This window comes from Xyrauchen texanus, chromosome 9, assembly GCF_025860055.1.
Source record: "Xyrauchen texanus isolate HMW12.3.18 chromosome 9, RBS_HiC_50CHRs, whole genome shotgun sequence".
Classification (NCBI taxonomy): Eukaryota; Metazoa; Chordata; class Actinopteri; order Cypriniformes; family Catostomidae; genus Xyrauchen; species Xyrauchen texanus.
In genome coordinates this window covers 17094431-17110045 of record NC_068284.1, presented here as the reverse complement: position 1 = coordinate 17110045, position 15615 = coordinate 17094431, and the positions used below count along the sequence as shown (strand labels likewise).

At 39.8% G+C, this 15615-nt stretch overlaps 2 protein-coding genes across 5 annotated transcripts in view; one reads left to right on the top strand and one right to left on the bottom strand.

Moving 5' to 3' along the window:
* The window catches only part of LOC127649260 (CMP-N-acetylneuraminate-beta-1,4-galactoside alpha-2,3-sialyltransferase-like), a 110563-nt gene that overhangs the window by 25775 nt on the left and 69173 nt on the right, over positions 1-15615 (top strand). For 3 of the 4 annotated variants that reach the window (XM_052134288.1, XM_052134287.1, XM_052134286.1), the window contains exon 2: positions 14139-14286. In XM_052134288.1, the coding sequence (XP_051990248.1) occupies positions 14178-14286 (109 nt within the window). In that variant the 5' untranslated portion in view covers positions 14139-14177. Of the gene's footprint in view, positions 1-14138; positions 14287-14529; positions 14566-15615 lie in introns of all 4 variants that reach the window. The other variant, XM_052134285.1, reaches the window with a different exon arrangement.
* Positions 2187-3596, bottom strand: LOC127649263 (uncharacterized). The gene is made up of 2 exons (XM_052134292.1): positions 3578-3596; positions 2187-3303 (listed from the first exon to the last, which is right to left on the bottom strand). The coding sequence occupies exons 1-2, from the start codon at positions 3591-3593 to the stop codon at positions 2285-2287; spliced, it is 1035 nt and encodes a 344-aa protein (XP_051990252.1). The 5' UTR covers positions 3594-3596; the 3' UTR covers positions 2187-2284.

Genomic DNA, 15615 nt, shown 5'->3' with positions numbered 1-15615 from the left:
TTCATAGAGGCGAAGAGGTCCTCTTCTGCCCTAAGATCTCACCCAAACTTGTTCCAAGTGGAAAAAGCCCGGCATATAAAATGGTCTCGATAACCTCAGGAGAAAGCCCTGTGTCCTTCAGTTGGTACCCTTAGGGGCCGAACATGAAAGATTCCACAATTCGGGGCATGGATGAAATATTGCCCTGTGCCTGAGATAGCGAATCCTTCCTGTTCAGAATTGCCAAGGCGAGCCGTCGAGGGAAGAGGTTAGCTCCGAGAACCAAGCCCTGTTCGGCCAGCGTGGTGCTATCAGTAAGAAGCAAAAAACCCTTGCTGGCGAACTCTGGCCAACTTCTACCTTAGGGTGGAGTTTTCACTCCCCTGTTGGTATTTTCTATCTAGACAGTAAATCTGCTTCCACATACGGGCATCCAGGGATATAACTGCCCTGTGTGACAGGTGCTTACCCTGGGCCCTAAGGAGAATCCGACGCGTCAGATATACAGCTGACAAAAACGTGGATTTCCCTGATGATTTATGTGAGAGGCTACCGCTGTATTGCCCACCCGCACAAAGAGATGGCAGCCTCAGGAGGAAGTATTTCAGGGCCAGAAATACAGCCATCAACTCGAGACAGTGACTCTGACAACCGAGCTGATGACCCTCCTATCCCCTTAAGCTGGACGACCACTTAAGGCCGCTACCCAGCCCGTCAGGGAGGCGTCTGTCGTTAGCAGCCTGTGACAGCAAGACACACCTAGAGTGGGACCCAAGGTAGAAAACCAGGGTCTGAACCACATAGAAAGGGAACGAAGCCCAAGGCGCGTAACCCTTATTAGCCTAGGGGGTTTGGCCCTTGGAAGAAATCCCCTGGCTTTGAACCACAACAAAAACGGTCCTATGCAGAAGGTCCAGAGGGATCACAGAGGACGCAGTCACCTTGAGACCTAGTAGAACCTTGACCTAGCCTGACTTTGCTCAGGATATACTGAATGGACTCGATTCTAGCGGGAGACAGTTGTGCCCGCATAGTGATCGAACATCATACCCAATGGACAGTGTTCTGAGTGGGAGAGAGGACGCTTTTCATGGCGTTGAGCCTCTACCCCATAGAAACTAGATGAGCTAAGATGGTATCACTGTGCTGAACTGTCAGTTCCTGGAACTGCGCTAGGATCAGCCAGTTGTCTACATAATTCAGAATGCAGATGCCCCGGAGTCGCAAGGAGCCAGCGCTACATCATGCATTGTGAATGTGCGGGTAAAAAGGGCTAGGCTGAGTGAAAGAACCTGACCCTGGAAGACTTAGCCCCGAAGTGAACCTCAGGAACTTTCCATGTTGTGGCAGAACTTCTAAATGAAGTATAGAAGTGCGTCATAAGATCGATGGTGACCAGCCAAACGCGTTGTAGGGCTTGAGACACGACCGTCTTGACAGGCATCATCTTGGACTTGAACACCCACGGGTAGTTAAAGCTTTAAGATCTAAGCCAGACGCCACCCCTCACCCTCCATGGGAAATGGGAAGTATTTAGTGTAATAACCTAACTCTCTCTCTGGAAGGGGATCACATAGACCCTTTTACTGTTTGTACACAATGATGACGTGGCAACGTATGCGCGTGCATATTGGCAACGGAAGTATGGCGAGAATCAGCAGCCTGTCAAGCTACGCGAGCGGATTAAGCAACACAGACAGAGAAAGTTATTTCAAAAAGTTGACTTTATCAAATGGTATCCGGCTACCAGATCCGTGTACTATAGTGGAGTGGATAGAAGACGTTAGCAGATGGCCAAATATACAGTGGCCAGATATATATACGTATTTAGTTGAGAAACCGGCGTGTACACCGAGAGAAATTACGAGCATATAAATCACTGGATGCTTATGAATACGTTGTCTGTGGTCATGTACAGAACGTCAAATACCATGACATAGACTCAGAGTTTTGTGTGTTAAAATCAAAAATTCTTCCTAGTCAAAGACAAGGACACAAGACAACATTTTATGTTGTTGTTATTGATTGCTGTGTGTTGACGCACTTCTGTTTAAAATTTTGTAATGCTATAGTACTTTAATAGTAACTATGTTGCTTGTATACATTGCAATTAAACTACTAATAACTATTACAAATGAAATTGAAAAGCACTGTGAATTGTTGAGATAATCTTGGGGGAAGTACATTATACACACCAGTGGCAGCCAATGTTGGGAGGTTTATTATAATGCATTATGTTTCATGTACAGTAAATAGGTTTTACAAATGTAAATCACGTTAAAACTAATACATGGTAATGTGTTACTCATTTGGAAACAACACTCTTACAGAGGTTTGTGAGGGCACCACATACAGTCACAACATCTTCTAGCATGTTAACCTGCGACACTGGAATAACTGTTTGCAAAATCTTAAAGTTTTTCCACCGACCAATAACTCGCTCCACATGGATTCTCACACGAGAAAGTTGTCTAGATGTGTCAACTTCCTGTGCAGAAAGCTGCTTTTTTCCTTTTGTGAAATGAGGGATATGAAGGGTTGCACCATAAGCTGCAAGCTCGTCTCTGATGAGAAATCCCCTGTTGGCTAAAACCTCATCCCCAGGCTCCAAAAGTTCTAAGAAACCTGACTCTTTTGTGATCTGCTTGTGTGAAACCTGTCCACCCCACCCAGGAGATAGAAATGAAATTGCACCAGCTGGAGTGATGCCGATTAAATATTTAATTGTGTTGTTGTGTTTATAATTTGACCATGTCTGGGCCCTAGCAGTCAGATTACTGGGTCTAGCTATGAAAATTTCTGTGCAGTCTATTATGCACCGGCAGTTTTTCAAGTTCCGCTTGAATGTTTTTGGCATATTTTTAAGTATTGCACTCTTACTTGGCCATTTAATGAGTGGCTTAAGGACCAAGGCCATACCAGGGACCCAGCTCCGCAAAATATTTGAAATCGTGGTTTTTGATAATTTAAATCTATATGCCAAGTCAGTATTACATAGACCCAACCTTAATTTCATCAATATAACCAACAGGTGGTCTTCTAGTGTAAGTTTTTGGATAATTCTTTCTAAGCTGCCTGTTATTTTTGTAACTAGCCACTCAAAGAGCACGGAGGTCAGTCCGGTGAGAAAAAACAATTGTCCAATGTTGCACTTGACAGTTGTGTAGGAAAATGTAGACTTCTGCAGCTCCTCTTTCAGCTTTACATTTTCTGCTTGTAGTGCCTCAAACTTCTGACACAGGTGTACATAGTCCTCCTGAAGCTGACAGTGTCTCTGGTTCAGGTAATCATATTCCCTCTTTGTAACTGGGATGTCGTCTTCAGCTTTAATAAAGAAAAGTGAAAAATTAGCATGTGCTGCAACCAATGCAGACAATTTCACAACTGAGGGTTCTCACACATTTTAGCAATGATTTTTCAAAACTTTTCCATGATAGAAGAGAAGATACTTTATTGATCACAGGGCGAAATTTTTCGTCTGCATTTGACTCATCCAGGGGCCTGTGTACTCATATACAGATATGCAATTAGAGCAGTATGCCTGGCAGGAGCACACACACCCTGACAATCAATCAGTTAAGATGAAATATATTCATACCTGGACAATGATCCATGCTGCACTCTTGTTTCAGAGTTTTAGAAAAAACACATAGATTTGCTGCCATTTATAGGTCTATCATCTCTCCTCCTTTTCCTATGGTACCTACAATAAAAACAGCAGAAATGTACAGTTATGCAAGAGAGAAAAACAAACTAAATAGAACAGAGGGGGAAATTAAATATTCTTACCTCTCCAACTTTGCTTTGGGGTTCTGGCTCGGTTTTGTGTACACAAACACAGAAGGCACAAAATCAGGACTACTAGAGTCCAATGACGCCTCACCTTCAAATAAAACACACACACGTTTGTTTACTAGCCAAATCTACCGCCAGTTTATCAAACTTTACCTGCATTTGAATATTATTCTACATCGTACAGACAATCACTAATGTAAACGAGAATTACTAGAGTACAATAATGCTTCATCTGCAAATAACACACACACAGTTTGTTTACTAGCCAAATCCAACACCAGCTTATGAAACTAGCTGCATGTGGTCATCAAACTTCAGCTGCATTGATAAACTACACCGTAGGCTACAGACAATCAATAATGTAAACCATGCTTTCCATTAAACTCAAGAGTACATAGATAAACGTACCTGATATAAAGTGGGCGCTGCAGACGCGAGCATTTTTTATTATGTCCTCGCTCCAATCAACACGTTTAATCGCCTGCAGCCACAGGCGCTGCCGGTTCTTCTGAAACTGCCGTGATCCTGTCGGAATCCTATAAAACTTAAGGCCCTTGGTGGAATATCGATTAGTGCAACCGTAAACGCAACAACCAGACATTTTGATGCTGGGAAACCGTTTTGATACACTTTCGGAGTTGCTAACACGTTAGAGCCAGTGGGAAACAACACCACTTCCGTTGCCAAAATGCGCACGCAACTATTTGATCACGTGGGCTGTAAAAGGGTCTATACCATGGCCCCTTTAACCAGGAGATTGAGATTTTTTTTTTTTTTTTACATAAAAAGAAAACCGGTTCACGGTAGCGAGAACACGCTGTTGAAACACGGAAAAGCAGCGAGTGAATTAAATCCTGACGCCCTTATAAGACCCACAGAAAAGAATATATCCGGCAGAACTTTCCACGCTGCCAGGATCTCTGAGATGGGTATTATATTTTAACACTTCCTGTTGAGGGGTTTTCGAGTGTTTCGAGTCCTGAATAAAATGCAGGAACTGCGAAAAAACCCAATTTTGACGGAAGCCTCTGCAACCCGAAACACCAAGAGGTGGTGGGGATGGAGGGGCTTCGAGGGGGTACCGGGAGGGGTGAAGTGAAGCATGCGCCCCGTCCTGAGGGGAGCTACCCCCTAATCTAGGCGCAAGACCGTCAGGGTTTTCTCTTACTAGAATTTATAGTCCTGAGGTCTTGCTTCGGGGGCTGGCGAGGGCGGCGAGACTGTCCCCAATCCCTGGGAGGAGCAGCATAGTGTGCAGAGCAGCATAGTGTGCAGAGCAGCACCAGCCTGACCTGCTGCTTGATAAGCCCTTCCCACTAAAGTGGAGGTTGTCCTACAAGGCTTTGAGGGGAGAGAGGGCTTCTTAAGTGACGATGCTGAGCCCGGCGAGAGATAGCCCGCAAGCGTCTGTTTGACCGGCGGCATCACTGAATACCGCCGTGCCTCAGCACCCACGATAGTTGAATATAATGACGTTGAGGGTATGTGAACACGGGAAGAAAATATATATATTAAAAGGAGGCGATCCTTCCGATTTGAATAATTATCGTCCGATTTCTAAATTACCGGTTTTAGCAAAAGTTTTTGAATCTATTATAAATGATCAAATGAAAGAATATCTACTTAGTCATAATATTTTGAACACATTTCAGTCAGGATTTAGAGCAGGCCGTAGTACGATAACAGCTACTACATTAGTCACTAATGATTTAATCACTGCTCTCGATAATAGACAACATTGTGCAGCCTTATTTGTTGATTTGACAAAAGCGTTTGACTTAGTGGATCATGTCTTACTGTTACAGAGGCTTAACAGTATAGGCCTCGATAATTCGGCTGTGAGTTGGTTTAAAAATTATTTATCGGATAGAACTCAATGTGTTGCTGTAGATAATTATACCTCATCTATGGTAATAGTCACAAAGGGTGTCCCTCAAGGTTCTTTGTTGGCACCCCTTCTTTTTTCTATTTTTATTAATGAATTGGGGCAGGGAATACAATCGGCAAAGCTACATTTTTATGCTGACGATACAATTATTTATTCCACTGCATCCTCTGTCTCAGGCTATTGAAATTCTTAAGGATTCTTTTTATACTTTTCAGCTTACTTTGTTGAAACTAAAATTAGTTTTAAATGTAAATAAAACGAAGTATATTCTTTTTACACGTAGCCGTTCTATGTCTACTGTTATGCCTATTCTGACTATTGAGGGTTTACAAATAGAAAGAGTACCAACTTATAAATACTTAGGAATATGGCTCGATGAGAAGTTAGCCTTTGATGTTCACATTAATTACTTGGTGAAAAGGCTTAAACCAAGATTGGGTTTTCTTTTTCGGGAAAAAAAATGTTTTTCCTTTACAGCTAGAAGGAGAATAATACAGAGTACTATTTTACCTATTTTAGACTATGGTGATGTTGTTTACATGCATGCTTCTACATATCTTTTGAAAAGGCTGGATGACGTTTATCATGCTGCACTGCGTTTTATAACAAATTCTTGTTCACGTACGCATCATTGTTTGTTGTACAACTATTTGGGTTGGTCCTCTTTATATCAAAGAAGGAAATCCCATATGTTAGTATTTATTGTAAAGACATTGATGGGTATGTTTCCAAATTACATTACTAGTCTTCTATGTTTATGTAGAAAGAACTATAGCACTAGATCATCTAATGGGATTAAATTAGTAGTACCTAGGGTACATTCAGAGCATGGAAAATCATCTTTCTCCTACTATGCCCCATGGCTGTGGAATGAATTTCAAGCTACTGTCCCTCTAGAAACAATTCCTCCTTTGAATGTATTTAAAAATGTACTACAGTATACAATGATTGAATCATGTTGTTGTTTTACTTGATTTATGATGAATGTTGTGCTCTGATTTTCTGGAATGTTTTATATATGTTGTGTGTTTGTATGTAATTTTGTAGTGTGGCCATCTTGGCCAGGACTCCCTGGAGGAAGAGATTTCTTTTAATCTCAATGGGACCTTCCTGGAAAAATAAAGGAAATTATTATTATTATTATATATTTTATTTATTTATTTATTTATTTTTTATTATTATTTTTTTTAGGGGTTCTCCATGAGCGAAAAAGCTCTTCATGGAGGTTATCAAAGAAGGGGAGGGACCCATGAGGCGTTCCCTTTCTTAGACTGGAAGATAAAATCTATCCCCTAATTTGGAGCGTTTGGGGGTCTCTTTTTCGCGTGGCCAGTCCAATCTGGCAACCGCACGAGTAACAACATCGAGCAATTCCTCCGTAGATTTTTTATCGCGGACGGAAAGCTCTGAGGCGGGAAGAGAATCGCGATCCACCTCATGATCCGAAGAAGCGTCGAGATCATGTGAAGGACCAGGGTTTGGGGAGAGAGTGAGAGAAAGGGATCAACCCGTCTCTTGCTCCTCAGCCAAATCCATGCAAAAGCCCCACGAACGATTTTTTTTTTTGTTCGTGAGTGCTGACTCCCGGAAGCAAGCGAGGCGAGCACGACACACTCTGCCTGTTAAAGCAAATCGCAGTGCTCGCACCCGCCCTGCTGCAACGCGAGAGCAGCGTGCTCTTACCCCCAAACAAACAGAGCAAAAACTGATGTGTGTCGTCTTCAGCTATAGAGCGAGAAGAGGGGAACATGCACCGTTTGCGGCTTTCAGTCATTCTCTCTTTTTTTTCTTTCTTTTTTAGAAATATATATATATATATATATATATATATATATATATATATATATATATATAATATTTTCTAAACAGAAGAGAACAACGTTCACTGCACACTGCCTAACTGATTCTAACTCCTAACAGAGGAAAAAAAGTTTTGACAGGGTTTGTGAAACACACAGAAACAGAATCGTTTCTGAGGACACCTGGTGACGTATCCATTTATAGCCTGAGGTTATAGCCTCAGCTGAGGCTATAAATTCTGGTCAATGTTCATTGACGTGTTACACACATTATTCAGCTCGGTTCATAGCTAGAGTTGTTCCCCGTAGCGCTTAGGAAAAGCGCAACATCAAAGTGAAGCTTTTTGTAAAGGGAACCTTAATTTCTTTTCGACTGAAGAAAGAAAGACATGGATATCTTGGATGACATGGGGGTGAGTAAATTATCAGCAAAAGTTTTTTAAAAGTGAACTAATCCTTTAACATCCTTGATGTGTCATTACAAGTGCACAGCCATGTGATTGATTTTATTCAGAGTGAACACGGTGAATCTGACTGCAGTAGATGTGAAAGATATGAATAAAAGTGATGTTAGTTCAGCCAGCTCACATACCTGTATTTACTTCCTGTTTTCGGTCGAAGTCCACAGTAGTCGATTGATCTGAGGATCTAAGACCAATGATCGCGCGCGCGAACTCTACAATCGACTACTGTGGACTTCGACCGAAAACAGGAAGTAAAAAAAAGCTGTACAAAAAAACAAACAAACAATGAAGTCCTTAACAAATACTGTCAAGACAAGGTTAGTGACAATTCAGTCTAAAATACACTCACCTAAAGGATTATTAGGAACACCATACTAATACTGTGTTTGACCCCCTTTCGCCTTCAGAACTGCCTTAATTCTACGTGGCATTGATTCAACAAGGCGCTGCAAGCATTCTTTAGAAATGTTGGCCCATATTGATAGGATAGCATCTTGCAGTTGATGGAGATTTGTGGGATGCACATCCAGGGCACGAAGCTCCCGTTCCACCACATCCCAAAGATGCTCTATTGGGTTGAGATCTGATGACTGTGGGGGCCATTTTAGTACAGTGAACTCATTGTCATGTTCAAGAAACCAATTTGAAATGATTCGAGCTTTGTGACATGGTGCATTATCCTGCTGGAAGTAGCCATCAGAGGATGGGTACATGGTGGCCATAGAGGGATGGACATGGTCAGAAACAATGCTCAGGTAGGCCGTGGCATTTAAACAATGCCCAATTGGCACTAAGGGGCCTAAAGTGTGCCAAGAAATCATCCCCCACACCATTACACCACCACCAGCCTGCACAGTGGTAACAAGGCATGATGGATCCATGTTCTCATTCTGTTTACGCCAAATTCTGACTCTACCATCTGAATGTCTCAACAGAAATCGAGACTCATCAGACCAGGCAACATTTTTCCAGTCTTCAACTGTCCAATTTTGGTGAGCTCTTGCAAATTGTAGCCTCTTTTTCCTATTTGTAGTGGAGATGAGTGGTACCCGGTGGGGTCTTCTGCTGTTGTAGCCCATCCGCCTCAAGGTTGTGCGTGTTGTGGCTTCACAAATGCTTTGCTGCGTACCTCGGTTGTAACAGTGGTTATTTCAGGCAAAGTTGCTCTTCTATCAGCTTGAAACAGTCGGCCCATTCTTCTCTGACCTCTAGCATCAACAAGGCATTTTAAGCCCACAGGACTGCCGCATACTGGATGTTTTTCCCTTTTCACACCATTCTTTGTAAACCCTAGAAATGGTTGTGCATGAAAATCCCAGTAACTGAGCAGATTGTGAAATACTCAGACCGGCCCGTCTGGCACCAACAACCATGCCACGCTCAAAATTGCTTAAATCACCTTTCTTTCCCATTCTGACATTTAGTTTGGAGTTCAAGAGATTGTCTTGACCAGGACCACACCCCTAAATGCATTGAAGCAACTGCCATGTGATTGGTTGATTAGATAATTGCATTAATGAGAAATTGAACAGGTGTTCCTAATAATCCTTTAGGTGAGTGTATATGACTATACACTCACCTAAAGGACAAACTCAAGGGTGCATGCTGCCTCTTCCTGGTACTGCAAGTTGAAGTTATAGAAGGAGGCAAACAGCGCTGCCAGGCCAGTGATAAAGTTGGGCTGTGCTCCTTCACACACAACTTGGCCTTCCAAACTTAACATCCAGCACTGGTTGCTTAGAGATTGACCTGTAATTTGAAAAAAAAAAAAGAATGAATAAATAATAATAATAATTAAAATAACTATTGTGGGTTCCACTGTGGTTCTATGTAGTTGTCTATTCATAGTTCTACATAACTGTTAAAATAACTCTGAAACACCATTCACAGGATTCACCATTTCATTCTGTTTTAGTAGTGTTTTTGAGAATGGTTCATCAATACAGTAATACTATAATTTAATTTATAGCAATGAGCAATTTCCTAATTAGAGGAATAGTCTCCCCTGGTGAAATTAAAGTAGAGTTAGAGTTAGTTACAGCTGGACTCAACCACACAATACTGCCTTTGTTAGGGGAGCTGAGTTAAATGTCTGGCGGTCAATTTCACAATATCGGCAAAAGTTTTTACTTTTACTGAAATTTTCAACAAAGCCACCAATGTAATGCGATCCAAGGTTATCTCCAGCTATGGCACACAATGTACCTTTGTGCACCTTTCCATCATATAATTCAACACCATTTTCCTCAAGGTCTTTAAGGTCTTTTACCAGAGTGGCAAAGACCAAATCTTGTCCAAAAAATTTAAAATCTTGTTCCCTACACAGCAGAACCAGCTGCATAGGGTCAATGCCTGACCTACAGTGAGGCAACAGGTTTGCAAGTGTCATGTAAACGGCAAGAATTTTGTGCTTTTTCTTACCAGACCCAAATGGATTGGCAACTTCAAAAGCATCTTCATACAAGATTAAAGCTAATGAATCTTTATCAGTTTTAAACAGCATATTTTCATCAATATTTTTGCCATCCCATACATCAGAGAGGATATATTTCAAACTTCAGATTGTGAATTGTTATGTTGTTCTATCACTGATTTACAGCAGAACAATGCTTCTAAGCTTTTCTTAATAGGAATATATTGAGCAAAGCTTTCCTTGCCAGATTCATTTAGACCAAGACAGACTGGGACAGGATCCACAAACTTAAAATTGTCTTTATAAAAAGACTTTCTCCTCTTATCAGTGCTAAGTGCATTCATATTAGACTTCCAAAAAAGATCATCAGTTTGCAAGACATAAACAACGCTTTTTATATCATTTTCAGAAATACCAAGCGCAGTCAATTTTTCCTTTAGCTTGAGTAGCAAATGAGACTGGCTAATATCATGGATGTCTTGCAGACCATCGATTACCGACTGAATCACAGATGAGGGGAGAGTATGCTTTGCCTGTAACTTGAGATAAAACAGAGCCATGTTTTTCAAAAAAAGAGATTCATCTGCATTATCTGGCAAAAGTGCATTATCCAACTGCTCTATGCCATCACCACAATCAAAGAATTCAGACTGTGGATGTGAGTGTTCAGCCATGTTAGATACCTCACCATGCGGCCTCTGTACTGAAACATTTGACTGCAGTAACGTTATATTATGACGCAACCTTTCTGTTGAAGAGTTTCGATGATTCCTGGATAAATGTGAAGTCAATGTAGATGCTACAGAAAAGCTTTTATTACATGTAAATGGACATGGCACTCTGGTGCCTTCTTTGATTTGAGTTTTCAAGTGTAAAACTGAGTTTTTCAAATCACTGCACTTTTCTTGACAAGTACCAATGTCACAGACTAAAGCATCAATTCCTAATGGCTCAAAAGATGTCTTTGAGGGCCTGTCTTTGTGATACCTGAATATGTGAGCCTTGAAAGCAGTGAACTTTTTAAATGTTTTGGAGCAATCAGGAATACCACATTTGAAAACAGTATTAGGAATATGACTATGGATTTTCATGTGCTGGCAAAATGCTGACAATGATTCAAAAGCACAATCACAGAACTGACACCATGGCATTTTTGTTCTGTAACGTTAATACCACTATAAAACACTTACGTTTGCACTGGACTGTCATCAGATTACAAAACCTGAAACAAAAAAAATACATATTAATTAAAAGCAGGTCATGCAAATGACATGGTAAATGTTGCCTATGTCAAATATCGAAGTTAAGTTACTTTGTAATGAGGTGGAACAGAATGATTATTTTTTTTTTCGTGGTAGCAAACCACGTTCGCAAAATCAAACCATTCGTGTAAACAATATTATATAGAGATGCGAACGCAAAAAAATAAAATAAATAGATTGTCTTACCGTATCACTCAGTTGAACGATCTTGTCAAGCTGTAAAATCCACTTTTGGTCACCGGCGCAAGTTAGATTTAGTTGTCAGATTCTTCCTCCCGTCTTCATGTGATGTTAAAATGTTCTGCTGCGTCACGGCAACTATGTTTGAAAGATGGTCACAAAAGCTAACACGAACCGAAGCTCACACGAACCAAAGCTTCAAGATTGCTCACAAATTCACAGACACTGTATAGATACAAGGAATTAAAGCAGTTGAGTCCCGCTGAAAAATCAAGTTAGCCTGTACTGTCTGTTCGTGTCACGTTTGATATGAGCGCAGAAAAAAATAAATCCCACAATGCAATGCCTTTACAGTATGATACTGTATTACGAATTTATCAGGATGAAAACAGAATTGTGCTGTATATTTACAGCTGTTCTGTAAAAAATACAGCATAATACTGTATTATGAAAATACAGTACAATACTGTAAGAAATTACCTGTAAATTTACAGTAAAGAGTTACAGTGTACAACAGCTGATATGAATTTAAAATTATGATTTAAAAACCGCTAATAAACATTTTAATAAGTTATTTCATTATACATATTAATACAATGGACATATATATATGCATGCTCAGGAAATATTATAGGCATGTGGGTCAGTTAACAAATGTTGGCTGTTTTGACTAGAGTCTAATATTTACATTTATGCATTTGGCAGACGCTTTTATCCAAAGCGACTTACAGTGCAATTATTACAGGGACAATCCCCCCGGAGCAACCTGGAGTTAAGTGCCTTGCTCAAGGACACAATGGTGGTGGCCGTGAGGTTAGAACCTGTGACTTTCTGATTAACAGCCCTGTGCTTTAGCCACTATGCCACCACCACTCCATAATATGAGCTACATTTAAAATATTGTGTGAACAACCTTACAAAAAATCAGAAATGAGCAGAAAAACAGATTTGGGCCATAGTTACTAGTAATCATTGTTGAGGAGTGACTAAGTTCAAGAAGCGACACTTACTTAACTACATTTTTCAGTATATGACAGTAGCTCAGCTATTTTCACAATAGTGTAGCTTTTCCAGTATCATTTGTTCTTTTGGACCGTTCATGTATATTAGCTGGGTAAAATAAACAATTCACTTATATTTAGCATTGGGAACATTGGGAATTTTAGTGAGTTGGCTAAAGTTGTCACAATAGCAAAAAATAGATGGTACCAATAGCAGTGAAATGTCATGATTCTCAAAACCAAGTCTAATTTACTAATTTAGCCTATTTCAATAGTTAAATAACTATTCAAATAATATATTAAAACATTGTCATATGATTCTTAATTTAGTAAACATTGCTTGAAGTATTAAAAATAAGTATTTAGGTACATAGTTATAGTAATAAAGAACTAAGTATAAAGTAAACTAACGAATAAAGAACATGGAGTTGTTTATAACAGTAAGTGTTTTTTCATTTTCAGTATGGCTGCTGATTAATATTAACAACATAATGGACAGCCACTACAAAGTCTAATGCACAGATTTAATTTACACACACACACACACACACACACACACACACACACACACACACACACACACACACACACACACACACCTGATTGTTTTTGTTCCGTCTGCATTTACATTAATACCACATCATTTGCCCGTTCATGTGTGCAGCTTAATGACCAGGTTTACCATGAGGCATGAGCCCTCTTCCTCTGATCGAGCTCCATCACCGACATGACAATCAGCAGCATTACTGTGTTAAACGAGGAGCCAGAATTCAGAATATTTAAAGCATTTAAAAACCTAGTGTCAGTCGAACAGCTCTTGGGACCTGAATTGAGTCAGTACTACCATTATTGCAGGAACGCTGATACTGTATTGTTAATTTTCTGAAAAGTTTTTTTAGGATAAATTTGGTATCAAGATACTGGTACTTTGACATCCCTATTGTCGGTTTGTTTGGACAGTCCAAACTCCATGTGAATGACCTAGTTCACTTAAATGATTCACTTTTTCAACAGAGCCCCTGTGCAGTTTAATGGGACATTGTGTTTTTTTTTTTTATATAAATATTTTGTTAATTGCTGTTGTTTATTACTATAGTTGACTCGGTTGTATAAAATAAGGTGATTTTATGAGTAGTTTTGGTTGCTATATTTTCAAATTAGCTTCCCCGACACTGCTAGTAACCACTTCTCTTTATCTTTTTCACATCAAGTGAAATCCAACCTAATATTTTATACGGGCTTGGTGATGTAGCAAAAAATAATATCTTGTATAATTTAATAATGAGCATCTGTCTGCTTAAACACATGCTGTGAACATGTGATTCAGTTTCCCTGGGTCTTTCTTTCCTGTTCCTAGGTGACGTAAAACATGGTACCATGTGAATGATTGAGGAACATGAAGCCTGCACACAAACTACTGTTTGTCCTGTGTCCCATGCTGGTCTTGGGGTTCATCTACTACTCTTCTTGGAAGCTCCATTTGCACGTATGGGGCCAGAAGCCACGTGAGTAGTTCTCAGGGCTTGTGTTGCCATCTATATGTTCATATGAGTTCTGGTTGTGACCTCCCTGTACTTGGGTAACTTTCGGTCTGTCAATATGTAAGTCCGAATCTGTTTGTTTGTTTAGACCCTCTGTCAGTTGAATTATTAAGCTTAAGCTAATTATTAACCCAAAAATGAATATTCTTTCATAATTTACTCACCATCATGCCATCCCAGATAAGTGTGACTTCCTTTCTTCTGCAGAAGAATATTTCAGCTCTGTAGTTCCATATAATTCAAGTGAGTAAATGATAAGAGAATTTAATTTTTTTAGGTGAACTATCCCTTTAACCACTGGATAAAAATTTTGTTTATTGTTGTGTGGGTTCCTCTTTCACAGGTTTTGCATTACTGTTTTCATAGAACTCACATCTATAATTGAATGATCAAATTTAACATTTAGGACCATAGAATTTTAACAACTGTTGAATGCAAGATTCTCAGATTTCTTCCTTTTCACTTTCTCGTTGATTGTTTGGATATGCATTAGAAAATTACATTTCCACATTTGGATTGTTCAAATGTTTGTACATATGAGACTTTAGGTGATGGATAGATTGTCATTTAACTTCTGAGAGATTGTCCCTCTCAATGTCAATCCAAACAAATGTTAACTCTTCTGTTTAGATTGGAACTGAGGAAAGTTTTTTAATGGTTGACTTATTATTTGGCTGGTAAGTAGGTGTGTCTGCTTTCCTTCATGTCATTTTGAAGCATCTACGCCGTAGATTCTACGGTTAAGCGTCTAGGGATGGGGTAAAATATTTTTTTTCTCTCAAACAATACTGCATGGAGCCACAAAAATTAATTATTACAAATTATTAATAATTCTATTGATTGAAAAAGCATATGCTGGATCAAACATTATAGAAACAGATAAGTGCCATGTGGTGTGCGATACTCTGTGGCACTTCAGAATGTTGACACTGAGCGCTGTGACAGCCCCACTGTGTACTTAACTAGTTGCTTTGTTTTCCATTAAATTCGACCCAAATTATTATCAAAGGACAAAATATTTTTTACTCTAGTTGCTGTGTTCCATTCAACTCGGATGTGGGATATTCCTACTTGATGTCTCTGATCTCCGACCATAAATGCATTCAATTCCCCGATATTCAGAAGATGACGTGTAAGGAATCAAATCTACAACCCTCCCGTTAGCATAGCAGGTGTTTGACTCTCACCAGAGATGTCTCCTAGCACCCAACTGATAAACAGTGCAGCAACGCTAGCATTTGTGCTTCAGGTGTACGATTATGAAACAAGAGTATAACACCGGGCTCGGCATTA